The sequence below is a fragment of the Halyomorpha halys genome, unplaced genomic scaffold (genome assembly GCF_000696795.3).
Source record: "Halyomorpha halys isolate HHAL.00 unplaced genomic scaffold, Hhal_1.1 Scaffold179.1, whole genome shotgun sequence".
NCBI classification, from domain to species: Eukaryota; Metazoa; Arthropoda; class Insecta; order Hemiptera; family Pentatomidae; genus Halyomorpha; species Halyomorpha halys.
Window position 1 is genome coordinate 725502 of NW_027107000.1, and position 17265 is coordinate 742766.

General features: G+C 33.2%; 1 protein-coding gene across 3 annotated transcripts in view; it reads left to right on the plus strand.

Annotated features, from left to right (window-relative positions):
* The window catches only part of ssp3 (short spindle 3), a 78124-nt gene that overhangs the window by 11701 nt on the left and 49158 nt on the right, over nt 1-17265 (plus strand). For all 3 annotated transcript variants that reach the window (XM_014418127.3, XM_014418128.3, XM_014418129.3), the window contains exons 5-7: nt 2179-3537; nt 5060-5144; nt 7358-7505. In XM_014418127.3, coding sequence (XP_014273613.1) covers nt 2179-3537; nt 5060-5144; nt 7358-7505 — 1592 coding nt within the window. The remainder of the gene's footprint in view (nt 1-2178; nt 3538-5059; nt 5145-7357; nt 7506-17265) is intronic.

Genomic DNA, 17265 nt, shown 5'->3' on the forward strand with positions numbered 1-17265 from the left:
CCCGATGTATTTGGGCAGCATGATTGAATAAATTTCTTTCTCTTCTCTTCTCTGGAGGATCAGAGGCTCTATTGAGAGTTGAAATATAATAGATTAAATTGAACTTTCATACTGACCTGTATCAGATCTGGTTGTACTTCTTGTCCCTTAACACTGCTCTGGTTCAACAGGATGTGGAAATAGTTTGTCCACCTTTCACTTAGTTTTTGAGGGTCGGTTATTTGGTTTCCATTAGTGTCCTTGCATTAAGTGACCTGATAGTTGAAACTTGCTTTCATTTGCTTTATTTTGCTGAAGCACTTTCTTGATTTGTCGCTGTCAAAAGCTTCTTAAACTTCTTCCAGTTCCCACTGTTCAAATGCACGATCCTTGCCATTTATTTATTTTATTTTACTTTTCTCTCTACCCTGCTGTTTTGGGAATATGGGCATTTACAATAGTGGGATGTTACACATTACCGTGTAACAACTCACTACTGCAATTAAACATTGTAGATAATTTGATGTTTCTCTGCAAATCTTCTTACTTCCCTGGCAGAGGTTTGTTTCCAGCTTCTGGTAGTCTTTCTGGCGGTGGTTCTCTCTGTTTTCGACCTCCAATGTTGAAGTAGGCTGGACCGACCCCCGTCTTTCCTGCATAAATGAAATCCTTGAACCATGGGAAGTTTTTCTCGCTCACTGAGGAAACTCCTCTGTTGTGGGGACGTAAATTCCTGTGGTTTTTGCCCGTATTCCCTTAAAAGCAGTGTAAGTTTTGACCACATGCTCAGCAGTTTCCAGGTCACTACAAGCAGGACATAGGGGTCTATATCCAGGCCAAGTCTATGCAACTTGGTTCTGTAACCCCCATGTATCATGAGTAATTGTGAAATCCAATAGTCCCGGAGGATCCATTTCCTCTGCAGCCGACATTGTATAGTGGGAAAACATTTTCTAAGGGTACTCCGTTTCAGTATTCTCACCCACTGCTGTCCCCACTTCTCCATTGTATCCTCCCAGATAATGCTGTCTTTGTGTGTTGTTTTGGAACCAGAAGGGAAACACATAACTTAGGATACCTTCAACGACTTCTTTATAGTTATCGTGGCCAGATGCCTAAGGCCCCAGATTGCAATATCATGTGGCTTAGTCCATCAATTACTTGGGCCACCCTACCAGCCAGATATTCCAAGTGATATGTGACATTGTAGCCTAACTTAATGCCAAGGTAGATTATCACCTCACTTTGACTTATTCTGGTACATTTTATTTCCATATTTATAGGGTTAGCCTGATCAGTCTTGCCTTTAAGGAAGATGTCTTGGCAGCGGCTGTCCTCATAAAAAATACCTATCCATGTCATGAATTCCAGGACTCTCACTCTGAACTAAACTCATAGCTCATTGGATTATGAAAAGCCCTGTAGTCACTTATAGGTATAAGACATTGTCCCTGACTGCCGCTCGGAAATCCAAAGTGACAGACTCCTGAATTGCTGGGAGCATAAGGTCTTACATAAAATCTTTAAGCCATTTTCATATCACTCACTTGGGCAATCCTTCTTTTTGGCAAATTTCTTTGAGAAGGTTGAGCAGAGACCTCAATTAAAAAAATTAAGAATTAAAATTGGAATTGTTAGAAAAACAATAAAAATCATTCTAAACTAATAAAACTGTTTTTGTTGTAGTAACACATTCAAAAACTATACTATGAGAAAAAACTTAGGTTTGAGAAACCAAAACAAGGATAAAAAAATACTAGGTGCTTATATTGTTGTAGGTATCTTATGTTTTTAACTTTTGCACCCAATAAAACTTGATATTAAACTGATATACTTCACAAAGTATAAATTAGTTGCTATCTTATGGAAAATTCATTGTAGACAATAGTTGAAAAATGTTACAGTAAAGAAATTTTAATTTGTTATGGGTTTTTATTGGAAAAATATGGTTTTCTGAAAAAATCATATCTCCACAACAAATTGAGATAAGAAGTTTAGGTTGGTCACTGAATTGCATTTTTGGTAAAACATTCCTTCCTTGGTTGCTGACATTTTCTCCTGGAACACCCTCTATAAATTAATAAACATTAGCTTTATGTTGCCACTACCATTTGTTTTCTTTTTTAATACTATTTTAGGTTATGATTATTTAATAACAAACTATCATCTGTTATATGTATTTCTTTTCTTTTTTTTCAGAAAATGTCTCGCACCCGTTCTTTTAGGAGAGCGAAATCTGAACCAGGACTTAACAAATCCCATTTTTCATTTAAAGAAGAAAAAAATAGAAGTGCACCCAAATCAGCTGGAGTAAATGTTTCTGCTCCAGACTTTGTCCCAGCTTATTCTTCAGAACATGATTTTCAAGCTTCTTGGGACTATGGTTTGTCAGAAAGTGAACGGAATTCTATCAGTAATTCTACAATCCAATCACATATTGACCCAAAGGCTGGAATTCACAATCAGTTCTATTCCCAATCATCTGCAGGTTACAACGAAGAAGAGAGACATTTAAATGCTAGTCTTGTCAATTTGTCTTATACTCAGAATGTATTACCTCCAAACTTTTGGCAATACTCAACTCAAATAAATCTTAATCCTTTTCAGCATCCAACTTTACAAGTTCCTCATCATTATATTCCTCATGTTCCACATATTCATTTACCTTATTCTTTGTACACTAACAGTTTAGGGACTGGAAATATGTATCCAATTGGCCCATTGGGGAATGTTGTAGCAGAACAAATGCAGTGTTCAATAAACTCAGGAATAAACCATTCGTTTGTATATTCAACTAGTGAAACGTGTTTGCAGCCATTAGATATTGCTAAAAATGAAACAGAAGACAGACCTCCAAGTGCTTTTTCTGATGATAGTGACATAGTTATCATTTGTAATAAAAATGATATACCTAATTCTGACAAAAATGAAAAAAATGAAGATTTAAATTGTGAAAAAGATACAAGTAATAGACAAGAGGTGAAAGATGTTTCTTTACCTTTGCTTACATCTGATTTAAAAGAAAAATTGTATGTTGTGAATGAAGGTTTAGGTGTAGAAGATAATCGCAAAACTCCTGAGGAAATTTCAAACGAAAAGCTAGAAAACATTACTTCAAGTACAGAACCACTTCCACCTGACAAAAATGTCAGTGAAACTTCTATGGTTGTGGAACCTCAAATACCTGAACAGATAATTGTTTCACAAAGCAATGTAATCTTAGGTCTTGGTGAAGATGAATGTCTAATTCACTTCCCTGAATTAAAACCAATCTATTCTCACTCAAAACAAAAAATTCGCAACAAGACTGCTGTAAAAATCAATAACATTAAACCTTCTTATGAGATAACATGTTCAGGAAATGGTTCGAAACTTATGAGTGACAAATCGAAGTATAAATCAAATTGTGAAAATTCAAATGAAGAAAAAGGGACTTTTTCTAAGTTATTCAAATCATCATCAACCATAGAGAAACAACCTGTCCGTCCATTTTTGAACACAAACAAAAGAAAATTGAAAAATACCAACTATCAGTTGCCTTCATTTCCATTAAAGCAGGTAATCAACCTAAATCTTACCATTTACGTGTAAATTAGGTATGGGAATAAAAATTACACTAATTTTTTTAAATAATTTGGTTTCTATATCTCAAATCTCCACGCTGTGTAACCTCCGTAAACTGATACTACGAAATAAGTAGCGTATCACCTCTTAAGTTTTTCTTAGAACCTCTTACATCTGAAATCTTGGCAGAATTTGATTCAATTTATCATATTTATTCTGATATTTCTCCAGACAGAGTTCTAGGTTTATCAGGATATGGATGTTTACTTTGAAATTCATTACACAAAAATGAACCATTATAATTTTGTTATGAAAAAATAATTTTTACTTATATAGGTACATTATTTGAACATTTTAAAATATATATTAAAAAAAAAACAACTTAAAAATGAGGTTTTTAACTGCACCTTAAGATTAATAATTGTTCTTACACTCATACATACCATACATAAGTGTAATTTCCATTAGGTATGAAAAATTATTAATCTTCTATTAAAAGCTCTAATAATTATGTTATATGAAATACATCATTACTTTTTTTTAAAAGTTTTTTGTTAAGGAAGATGGTTCAGGTCCAGTCAAAAAAGAAACTCAAATAGTATAGAAATACAGCTATTTGCTAAGCATCAACATTTCACCCCACTTTGCAGGACTTCATCAGGGCTAAAAACTAGATAAAAAAACTAAAATATTGTAAACAGGGTAAGTACTCTTACCCTGTCATACATCTTCTACTCTTTTTACAAATTTAAAATTTTAGTCTTAAGCCAAGTATTTGAATCATCTTGATTTTGATTGTGTTATATATTATAACCCTGGATACCCTGGATTTATCACATTAAATAGTTAAAGTTACAATTTATTATTATGTTTTATAATTTTATGGTAATATTTTCCTTCTTTAGAACAATACTAAAGCAGTAAAAAGAATTGGTCAAAAAAACAGCTACACAAATTTGATGAATCACTATATCTTATACTCCTACCTTGTTTACAATATTTTAGTTTTTTTTTAATATTGTTTTTAGCCATGATGAAGCCCTGCAAAGTGGGACAAAATGTTGGTGCTTAATAAATAGCTGTCTACTATTTAATGGTCTTTTTTTACTGCATCCAGACTATCTTGCTCCATATATATGATATAGTCAACTAAGTATCTTCTAAAAAGTTCTTTATTTACTATGATAATTTTGACTACTGAAGAGCATTTTTTAGTTATATTAAAATTTGCACCAGAATGTTCATAAGAAGTGGAGTTTCACAATGTAATAATTTAAATCTATTTATTGATGTTTATTATTTATTAATATGATCAAATAATTTAAATAGATAAGAAATAGTGTTGAGAAAAACCAAAGATATATAATTTTATTTCTAAGCTAACCAGTGTCTGAATCATCTTGATATTTATTATATATTATATTAAATATATACCCTAGATTTATTGCATTAAATTGTTAAAATTAAAATTTATTATTAGATTTTCTAATTTTATGTTAATGTTTTCCTTCTGTAGAACAATACAAGAACAGTAAAAGAATTTGTCGAAAAAACAAATGGACCAATTTCAAGCTGTATTGATGATGAAAATAATGATTCAGGTATTGAAATTATGTTATTATTAACTTTTTATAGGGTTGGCAAATAAATCCTTTCGGTTTTTGTGGGTAAAAGAAAATCAAGTATATTTTGTAGATAATATTTATTTTAATTTACAGTGTAATGTCTGTTACTTTCGATTACCTTACCCCATCTCTCCAATAGCTGAATAATTCCATGTTCATAGAATGCCTGTGGTTTATAAGCAAAAAAGTGATCAAGGTGCTCCCTGACACCCTGTTTGTTTTCAAACTGTTTTTCACTAAAGGAATTTTGTAGAGACCAGAATAAGCAGTAGTCACTAGATGCAAGGTCCAGTGAATAGGGAGGGTGGGGCAAAAGATCCCATCCAAAGGCTAAGAATTTATTGGGGGTGATTAACGAAGTGTGGAGCCTGGCATTGTCATGATGAAAGACGACACCCTTTTGATTTGTCAGTTCTGGGCGTTTTATTTGAATCGATTCATCCAATTTTGTTAATTGTGAGCAGTATACAGTGGAATCGATCAATACACCTTGTGGCAACAGCTCATAAAAAATCACACCCTTGAAATCCCACCATACAGAAAGCATTATCATCTTTGGGTGCAATCCCACTTCAGATGTGGTTCGTTGCTGGGTCTCCAAGATTTTTTTGCACCACATTATTGTAGACAATCCACTTTTCATCCCCTGTCACAAGTCTTTTATGAAATGGATCGTTTTCTTGGTGTTTCCACAGTTAATCGCAAATGGAAATGCGTGTGGCCCAGTTGGCTTCAGTCAGGGAGTGGGGGACCCAAACATCAAGCCTAAAAATGTAGTCAAGCTTCCACAAATGATTTTCTACACTTCTATGTGATACGTCTAGGACCTCTGCAATGTCTCGCACTGATTGGGATGGATTTAGATCGACTATCGCCTTAACATCAATGGTTTCAATTTCTTGTGGGCTACCAGGTCACGGTGCTTCGTTTATGTCACAATTCCCTGCTTGAAACTTGGCAAACCAATTTTGGCATGTGTGCTCTGTTAAGGCATTATCCCCATAGACCCCACATATTTTATTATGTGCCTCTGCAGCTCGCTTTCCTTTTTTTAAGTAATAAAGCAAAATATGTCTATAATGCACAATATTTCCGTCCATCTTCTCAGCTGGATCACAAACACAATACTGACCTAATCTTAACAAGTGCCAACAGACATAACTGTTTACATATTACAAATTGGATAAACAATCCTCTGTTTGGATTAATTGCATCAGAAAAATGTGACGTATTATAAACAAAACATATAATACAAAAACCAAAAGGACTTATTTCCCAACCCTTTACTTCATTGATACAGGGTGAGTATTGTGGAATTCAATGTAAATAATACATTTCTTTGTTCACATTAACATCATTCAGAATCTTTAGGCTAAGAGAGGCCTTAGAATAAATTTCAGGTTTATAAGCATAAAACTTTAACACATAAAATAATAGGGATAGACCTTAACCAAAACAACTCAAAATAGAACAAACCAGGTGGTGAGAGGTATCTATTGGATTTTTCTGTGATTGATATAAAAACTAGCTCTAAAATAAGAATAAAGAAAATTAATTATTTACAAAAGTGGGTTTTAAATAAATATTTGAACTATGAAATAAAAATGTTGAAAATAATTTTAGAAGTGACAAATCCATTTAATATGCCCTCTTTACTCATACCAACTGAATGATCACAGATGATAAATGGATTATAGATTGTCAAAAAATTAATTTATGTGACTCAAAAAACAAAAAATTATGTTACATTGCTATTAAAAGCCGATTTTTTGTCCCAAATGCATAGAATATTTTCAGAGCAAAAGTAGATTTTAGAGATTCATACAAAATAATCTAAGCAAAAAGTAATTGACAGAAGTAAAACTAGTACAAATATAAGTACGAAAAACATAAAAACTGAGTAAAAAATAAAAGTATAAGATATTCTATTAAATTTTATTTTAGCCCTGAGGATGGCACACATGTTTGGGCCAAAACATAGGTTTGTAATGAAAACTTAACTTGGTGTTTTGTTTTTTAGTCACAACTGATTTCTGAACAAATTAAATAATAATCAGTTTATCTTTTCAAAACGAAAACATTGCTTTTATTGTTGAAAAATTATGGTATAGCATCATAACTTATATTAATTTCTATCTATATGCTGATATGACATAAAATAGTTTGGTAAATATGTGATTATTTTCTAGGTGGGTGGGAAACTGTAAAAGGAAGGTCCAAATGGCGTGACCAAACTGAGTTCAAACAATCAAGAGCTGGTGCTAGGAACAACGGGAGATTGTATCAGGATAATAAACATTTACAGTGTATCAATATGACTGCATCCAATGAACTAGGGTATGTCTCTCTCTCTGTCTTTCAATCTATTTCTCTCTTTCACTCTCCACTCCACCCCAAAGTTTCTCTATACTTAATCAACATTAACAATTTTCTTATTTTTTAGGGTATCTTTATCGGAGTAAATAAAACATGATAAAATCATTTAGTTGTTTAATTTTTATTTAGTGAGGTTTCATTCTACATTTTGTTTTATTAGGGCTATAAGCTATGAAGAGATGTTATTTTCTCTCAAGATGATACTGTGGGCTATATGGACATTCCCATCTAGCTAATTGTCTAATGCTAACCTACAATCTGTATTGAAACATTAGCTAAAATAAATAAAACTACTCAATGAAAGTATGTTAGATATACCTTGACTGGTCCTTGACAACACACTGAATTTACAAAACTTAGTAAATATTATTTACATTTCAATTATGTAACTAGTTCTTATTATTCAAAAGTTAATGCATAAGTGTGTATTTCTATTGTATTTGTGAATATTAGTCATGTTGTTAGTGTTTATTCAGATTTTGTATGAAAGACATTGGATGTCATACACACAAAAGTATTAAACCTGTTAAACCGTGAAAACTATTTTCAAAACCTATTCTCTGGTTTGTAACTTTTACTTCGGGCCGTTCATAGAATTGTGTTTTATTTAGTGTTGTTGAACTGAAAACCCTGGCCATACCTCTTTACACTTTGGTAGAAGTCCCCAACCTTTTTCACTATATATTAATTATCTTTGACTGTTGCAAAGTTTCTTCATAAAAAGTATGAATGAAATCGACTCTCCCTTTTCCAGTGTTCTGGTATCTGGTGCCAAGGAAAATTGGAAAATTAATTTTGTAAATTTTTCAATTTTATACAAAAAAGGAATAAACACATATGTAATGTCAAATTCGATAAACTAAAATTAACATTCGATTATTAGATTTTAGTGCGTGTTCCTGTGTAACGATAAAGATGGCTCTTTAGTTACGTTCTTTATTTGTCAATACAACAATATTTACACTTGACAATGTTGATAATAATTTCGAAAGTGGCAAACCCATTTCAAACACTCTCTTTGCCAGATGTGCCAGCTTCGTGGAATCCGGGTGATCTGTGGCGGCTAAGATTGCTCATTTCCTGAGGTAACACTCTTAGCCACAAGGTGTTGAGCATATCTGCAGGAACCTTACCTGCGGCCAATAGCTGCATTTCTCGAAGAAACTGCGATGGCCGTTGATCGCCTAGCCTCTGTTCCTCCAATAACTTCGTAATTCTGGAGTGGTCTGAGGGCCCAAATATGGAGAGTAGCCGCTCTTTTAGCCTCTCGTATGGCTCAGTGGCAGGGGGGTACCGGGCAAGATCGGCAACCTGGTTTAGAGCTGCTAAATCCAGTTGGGCGATGATCAGCTGAAACTTAGTTTTACTATTAGCTATACTACAAGAGCTGAACACTGCCTCAACTTGTATGAACCACAGGTCAGGTTCTTCCCTATAAAATGTGGGTAGCCGATACAATGTGTTGAGTATTTTTGCCGATTCTACTAATTCCTTTTGCTCCTCTTCACCGGTCAGCAGGTCGATTAAATTGTGCCCATGCATGCTTCACTAGAGTTCAATAAAATTATACGAAAAATAAACAATAAACTTACGTTCGAGGTTACCACTTTAGTGCGTGTTCCTGTGTAACGGTAAAGATGGCTCTTTAGTTACGTTCTTTATTTGTCAAAACAACAATATTTACACTTGACATATATAACACATTCATAATTACTATTAACATAACGTTCAGTTTTTTTATATAACAACACAAGTTCTTCATAATTAATTAATTGTAATTGATCATATGGTGAGAGGTTTCAAATGGGTTTGCCACTAAAACAAATGTAAAATAATGAAACTTTAAATGAATTATAATTAAAAATAGGTTTAAACGAAATATACTAAAGAAATAAAAATGTTGATAATAATTTCGACAGTGGCAAACCCATTTCAAACACTCTCTTTGCAAACGTCAAATATTGCTGCTGAAGACGTTAATCTTGCCACCACAAGATTATCAATTATATGAGCTATGTGTTTAAGAGAACATAATAATTCTGTAACTTAAAATCTGTTATATATTTTTATTGTATATTATATTGAAATAAAGGAAAAGCTAATACAATATTTTATCACTTCACTAATATCCCATAAATAAATTATAATAATAAAAATTGTAAATATTGTGTTGACAATCAAACATTTTTGTAAAATGTTTCCTTAAATAGTAAAACAATGGTACCATTCTGTCGGTGTCAGAACAATTATCATCTTACCGTGAAATAATCACTTAACTAGTGAAGTCAAAGCTTGATTTTTTTTCCAAAGAAACCCTCTTTTATTTATTTTTCCTTTGTAACAGTTCTCTTTTTCTCAGTTTTCATTTGATTCTCATAATGAAAAGTATCATTGGATCATTTTTTCTGCTAGTAAAGTTGAATGTTTATAATTTTATTTACTCATTTTTTTACATTACAACATTTTTATTTATGTTGTTTTCGTACATTTTATAAAGCCAGTGTAGGATAGTGAAGATCATGTTATAAAGTGATAAAACAACAATGGGTCCCATTTCAAAAAGAAAGAAAATGGTTCTTTTTATCCAACAAAAATTAAATTAATTGAATGGATGGAGAAGTGAGAAAACGTTGCTAAAATAGTCAAGGAATTAGGGGTTTGTGAGAATACAGTGAAATATTGGTGGAAAAGTTCAAAAAATTTGGTTCTTCAGATAAATTAAAAAAAAAAAAAAATAGAAAAACTTTATGAGACAGTATGGATGTGGTTAATACAGCAACACAGCCTAGACTGCTCTATAAGTGGTATGAATGCAAAAGAAAAAGCCATTTCACTGAACCAAAGCATGAATGGAGATCCTAATTTTGTTGCAAATGATGGTTGGTTGAGCAGGTGGAAGAAGAGTGCACAATTTGACTATTTCTGAAGAAAAATTGTTATCAGATGGGGGGTCAAGGGTTCAAAAAATCAAAGGAGAGAATAACTAATTGCACTCTGTTGGAATGCTAATGGTATCCAGAAACTCCCTTTGTTTGTTATAGGAAAATTTTCTAGGCCCAGAGTTTTCTAAAACATAAACCCCACTTCTCTGCCTGTTTATTATTGAGCTCAGCGTTCTGTTTGGATGAACAAAACTTTATTTTCTGAATAGTTCTCTTCACAATTTGCTCCAGCTGTTCAAAATAAATTAATTTCTAAAAATCTACCACCAAAAGCAATTTATCCCTTGGATAATGCCCCTTCCTATCCTAGCAATGACTTTTTGGTAGATGGAGACATAAAAGCTTTATTCTTGCCACCAAATGTAACTTCAACTATACAGCTAATGGATCATGGTTTCATCGAAAGTGCTTAAAGATGGTATAGAGAAGTCTAGGTTTCTTCTAATTTATTTTTCTGGAAAAAGTTAGAGAATCCGAGAAAAAACTGTTGTGGTGGACAAATTTGCAGATAAAATTAAAAAATGTTGTGAATTATTACATAAGGGTTTACTAATTCAATTATTTACTTACTACATCAATAAATAGTAAAATATTTCAGAATCATTACATGAAACCAGGTTCACAAACACAGAAACCATATAGTCGGATTGTTTTAGAATCTTCAAGGGACCCCCAGGCAAGAAGATAATGACATTGATGCCTCACCTTGGGATGGCCTTTGTAGTGGATAAAAAATTCCTGAACACTGTAGTGGAATTCAAGGGAGTAAGTTCCAGGTTGTCATTACTTACAATAAAATACACTAACTAAACGCTTATGCTCCCATATATGAGGATAATAAGAAAAACTCAGAGAAAGTGGAAGAATTCTGGGAAATGCTAGAACAAGAGATGATAAAAATCCTCCTTGGTGATTTCAACGTTCAAATAGAGAAAGAAAAAGTATACAGGAATATAGTAGAGGAATATCCAGCACACAAATGTACCAACAGGAATGGAGGAATACTGCTACAGCTATGTGAAAACACTGACTTAAAACTCATGTCAACACATTACAAGGCAAAAGCCAGTAAGAAAAAGACGTGGGTTTCCCCTGATTACACCCTAGGGGAGTATCAGTTGGACCATGAGGCAACTTCCAGGAAAAACTATAAAAATATCCAAAACATCAGAGTGAAAATAGCAATTAATGTGATATCATACCACTTCTCTTCTCAAATTAAGATGAATTTTTACCTACTAGAAATACCACCAGAATAACTTGAAAAAGAGCAATACTTATTAGAATTAGTCAAAACACCGGAAAATTGGGAAGAATTAACACAAAATTTAACAAGAGTTGCAAGAGAACTGGTACCACGGAACCTTCACAAGAAGAAAGTATGGTGGAACATAGAATGTGAAAATGCCATTAGGGAAAAGGATGGAAGTCTAAGAAAATGTAGAGGAATATAAAAAGGTGAGAAAGGAAGGACGTATAAAAAATAATGAGAACATCAAGAGGAAAATTCCACAACGAACAACCAGCAGAAATGGAGGAAAATTTCAAGAGGAATGAAACTAGGCTCTTTTACAAGGCATTCATGGGAAAAAATTAAAGGGACTGTTAATGCATAGAAGACGGAACTCTGGCCCTAAACAATGAAGAAAACTGTGAAATTCTTGCAGAATATTTCGAAAACCTAAACTGTGAAAAACCTAATGAGAAATCACCAGATGAAGAAGAAATAGAGGAAGTAATAAACTCACTTAAAAATAATAAGGCCTCTGGTAAAGACAGCGTATTGGCAGAAATGTGGAAGTTGACGAATGACAACTTCAGAAACAAATTCATGGAAATGCTTATGGACGTTTGGGAGAAACAAGAAATACCTGAAGGAAAACCGCCTTCATACATCCTTTTGGGGCGAGGGATGTTTCGTGACTGAAAAACGGACCTCTTCCCCGGAGTAAAATGTTCGCTGGCTTGGGTTAAAAAGTTAAAGACGGAGGGACCTGAAATGAATATAAAAAAAAGCAAAATAATGAAGAAAATTAAATAATAAAAAAAATAACCTTCCAAGTAATATATAAAAGTCAATAAAATTAAAATATGAACAATGAAAATAAAACAAATGAATCATTTCCTGTTGTTACAAATATAAAAGAGTTAATTGTGAAAATAAAATCTTTGGATATATGTACATATAAAATTAGGTGAATTTTCTTTATAAAAAAAAAATTGTATTTCAGTTTCTCTTATACATTTTATTTTATACCAGATCGGCACAGTGGGCCTTACATGGTTTATATAATCGTTGTATTATATATATTTTCTTAACAGTTGATTATGGGAGGCTATAGTCTCGTACAAAAGACATCCCTAACTATATAAAATGTTATTATTAAAGGAAAATATAAATAAATAAATAGATAAGAATAATGCTTCTTAATAAAAGGGTAAAGTAAAATTAATAACAAAAAATAATGATATTGGTACACTTAAATAAAACAAACAATTGCCCTCTAATAGTAAAAAGAAACAAGTTAATTTGAAAAAGGGACAAGAGAAGAAAAGAGAAAAAAAAAATGAATAAATAAAATGAGTAATAATAATAAATAAAATAGAGGTAGTGTGACTATGAATTAATTTTATATCTATTAATATTTATAACAGAATGTCCTGCAGCAGTCTGAGCTTCAGTCTTCGAGTTGAGGTTGGGTTTCCCAGGTTGTAGATCACTGCTCCTTTAACTGTCGGCAACTAGGAGTGGAACTTCATGAACCGTTTTTTGATATAATCCTCTATTGACTCCATCTGTAATTCGCGATCCAATTGGCTATTTTTTATGAACCAAGGAGCATTAACTGCGATTCTTAGGACTATATTTTGAAAAGATTGTAGTTTTTTTGTTTTCATGAAGGATGCTGCTCCCCAAACTTCACAGTTTCTGTGATATCTGTACATCAGCAGTGGCCTGCGAATTGTTTTAAATATAAGAACAGTTGTTTCTGGTTTTAGTTTGAAATTTCTGTTTAGGATAGGATATAGCATTGCTAACCTTTGATAGGTTTGAGTTAGTTTGATGTTGATATGGTTATTCCAGGTAAGGCGGTGATCTAAGTGAATTCCCAGGTATCTTACTGTTTCACTGGCAGGATTCCATTTCACATTTTTATCTTTGAGGATTAGATCCGGTGGTTCTGGTGGGCGTTGAAGAGTAAAAACTTTTGAGTTACATTTTTCAATGTTCAAGCTAATCATCCATTTAGTGAAATATTGTTCTAGATCATTAAGGTAACTTTGCAAAGTGTTTCTAGCTATTATTATGTCATTATGTTGAGAGAACTCAGCTGTATCGTCAGCGAACATAGCTATGGAGGTGTGTGTGGACTGGAAGATGTCATGAAGGTAGAAGTTGAACAGAATGAGAGAAAAGACTGAACCTTGTGGAGTACCGGCATGGATTTGTCTAGGAGTTGAATTTTTATTATTAACTCTGACTGAAAATGTTCTACCGTTAAGGAATGAGTTCAGAATATTGTATAGGTATTTTGGAGTACCTGCTTTCTTTAGTTTATACAGGAGACCTCGATGCCAGACTTTATCAAATGCTTGTTGGAAATTTAAGAACGCTACCAGGGTGTGTCTCTTTTGTTTGAATCTGCTAATTATAAATTCCAATAGTCTTGCCCGTTGGTGAGAAGTGGAATGAGTGTATTGAAAACCGAATTGAAAATCAGGAATAATTTTGATGCTCTGAAAAAGAGAATTAAGTTGTTTTTTTTATAACTGATTCCAGTAATTTTCCAAAAATTGGTAATAAACTGATAGGTCTATAGCTGCTGATTTGTTAAGCGTTCTTACCAGGCTTGTGAATTACTATAAGTTCGACTTTCATCCATGTATCCGGAAAGTATCCAGTACGGAGGCAACTGTTAAAAATTGACGTGATATAAACGACAGCTTTCCTGGGTAACATTTTGATTGCTATGACTGGGATCAAATCATGGCCAGGACTTTTCTTTACCTTGAGCTTTTTAATCAGGCCCTGGATTTCTTTTGGGGATGTGAATTTAGGTGGGAGCTCAACTGTTGCGAGGGGGAGATTTAGATACTTGTGAATTTCATCAGTGACTAAATTCGGACTTATTTCTGTGTTGGAGAATGTTTTCTCAAAGAAATTAGCGAACACTTCAGCTTTTTTGGCGTCACTGGTGATGAATTCATCATTGTCTACTAGACTTCAAATTTTTTCATCTTTATCCAATAGACGTCGCGTAGCCTTCCATCCATAATGAATGATCCTTTGGGTCTAAATTTTCCACGTATCCCTGATATTTAGAATACGTCCATTCACCCAGATCCTTTTTAGTTTCATATTTGAGGTGGTTCCATTTATTTTTGTGAACAGGGTTTCTAGTGCACATCCATTGTCTCCTTGCGTGATTTTTTTCTTTAATTTTTAGCAGTATTGAATTTGGACAGCTGCCAGAAAATGTTTTTCCCCTTAAATGGAAAGGTCATACAGTTGCCTCTTGTAAACTGTTTGAGACCGATTCATTTAACGTTGTTATACTTTTATCTATCTCTTGAGTGGTAGGGAAATTTTTTTTCAGTTGTAATTTTTCATCAACAAATAGATTGTACGTTTCCCAATCGATTACTCCATTAATGAGGGATTTTTTCAACGTTTCATTGTTTATCTCAGTTGAGAAATTAATTAATACAGGGATATGGTCCGAATTTAAAGCTGTAATCACTTGAGGAAATAGAGGAAAACTAAAATTTTTTGTTAATACAATATCCAGAATATCAGATTTACAGCCTGGTCTGTAAAAGGTAGGTTCATTTGTTGCGTGTAGTATTTCAGTTGGTGAAAAAAAAAATAAAGGAAACAAAAAAAATATGAGGCTCGATGAAAGAGAAGAAAAAGAAATTAGTCACTCACAGATGGCTAGGAGGTCGATATGTGCATATTGATAACATTCTCAGTTTCACTTTCATCCGATTGTATGGTGGTCGAGTAGATTGAATATTTAATGAGGGCCACTCAGACAGAGCCACGAAAACAAGAGTAAACAATAATGGGTGAGACCGGAACAAAAGTCAGTCAGCTCCAAGCTATGCTAATACTCACTGCAGACTGGGGACTGCCTTATCAGTCTGTTTCCAGGCACTAATTCCATTGTAGCTCGAATGTTGTTGTACAAAAGCTATACTGCAGCGATGTATTTATGCTTGTTCCACAACAAACTTTCAGTTGTCCATGATTTATGTAAACGAATTTTTAAATATTAATTTAAAGTACAAGTACTTATTGGTCAAACCAATAAAAAAAATAAAATAAACCTATAATTAAAAAAAACAAATGGAAGTAAAATGTAAATAAAAAAAAAAAGAAAAGAAAATGAGGTTTTGGGCTTTAACACATCCTTTACATAAAAAAGGGGTCCAAAACCAACATTAATAACTATAGAGGAATTTCATAACTATCAGTTATGTGTAAGATCTTATCTAAAGTCATGCTGAATAGACTGGAATTACAAATAGATCACAAAATAGGAGAGTACCAAGGGGGCTTTAGAAAAGGAAGGTCCTGTCAGGAGCACATTCTAAGCCTTAAACTGCTCATAAAATACTACACTACCAGAAAGAAAAATCTTTACATTTCCTTTGTTGACTTTGAAAAAGCCTATGATTCCGTTGATAGGTAAACCCTACTGGAAATCCTGAAAGAATATGGAGTAGACCAGAAAACTATAAATCTGATAAAACTGACTCTGACAGATATAAAATCTAAAGTGAAATTTCAGGGTCTTATTAGCAAACTTTTTCAGATAAAAACAGGTCTAAGACAAGGTGACGGCTTGTCTCCCATACTTTTCAACATAGTCCTGGATTAAATCATGAAGGAATTCTGGAAAAAAAATAGCTCAGGAGCCCTAGTAGGGAACACAAGCAATCATATAAAAGTGAGTTGTTTGGCATTTGCAGATGATCTCGCACTGTTGGCAGAAACAGAGGAAGAGGCTATTAGTCAAATAAATACCTTACAAATTATAGCAGAAAAAAGAGGGCTACAAATTTACGAAAAACAGAGCTCATGAAAACTGAAACAAATTTCAAAAAAGAAGCATTAAACACTAAATATGGAAAAATCAAAGTGATCAGAAAATTTAAGTATTTTGGGGAAATAATATGTCACAACGGTTCTGAGAAAGAAAGCATCCGAGAGAAAATCACAAAATTAGAAAATTTAAGCTTTCAAACAGGAAAAATTTACAATAAAAAGAACCCCTCCTCCAATGCAAACTTAAGGGATTACAACATTGTGATAAGGCCTGTGATTTTATACTGGGTGGAGACCGCATGCCTACCCAACTTGGAAAAGTTGCTTAAAATTGAAATCTTGAGGATCTTAAGAAAAATCTATGTGCCCAGGAAAACATAAGAAGGTTACAGGTGAAGATCTATAGAAAAATCAAAAACCTGGGAACCGAGATAAGAATCAGAAGGCTGATGTTCTTTGGGCATTTGAAAAGGATGAAGGAGGAAAGACTAAACAAAAAGATCGTTAACAAAATTTTTAGCTACAAAAGCGTGGGAGGATACACAAGGTAAATAACAGAAGAATTAAAGAACCTTGAAATTTCAGATACTGACTGTCTAGATAGAGACACATACAGGGAAACTCTAGAAAATCTCGCCAATATTGGAAGAAGAAAATGAGGGGCACAAAGTGGTCCAAAGACAGAAAAGGCGAGAAAAGGAAAGACAGTCGAGGATCATGAAGCTGC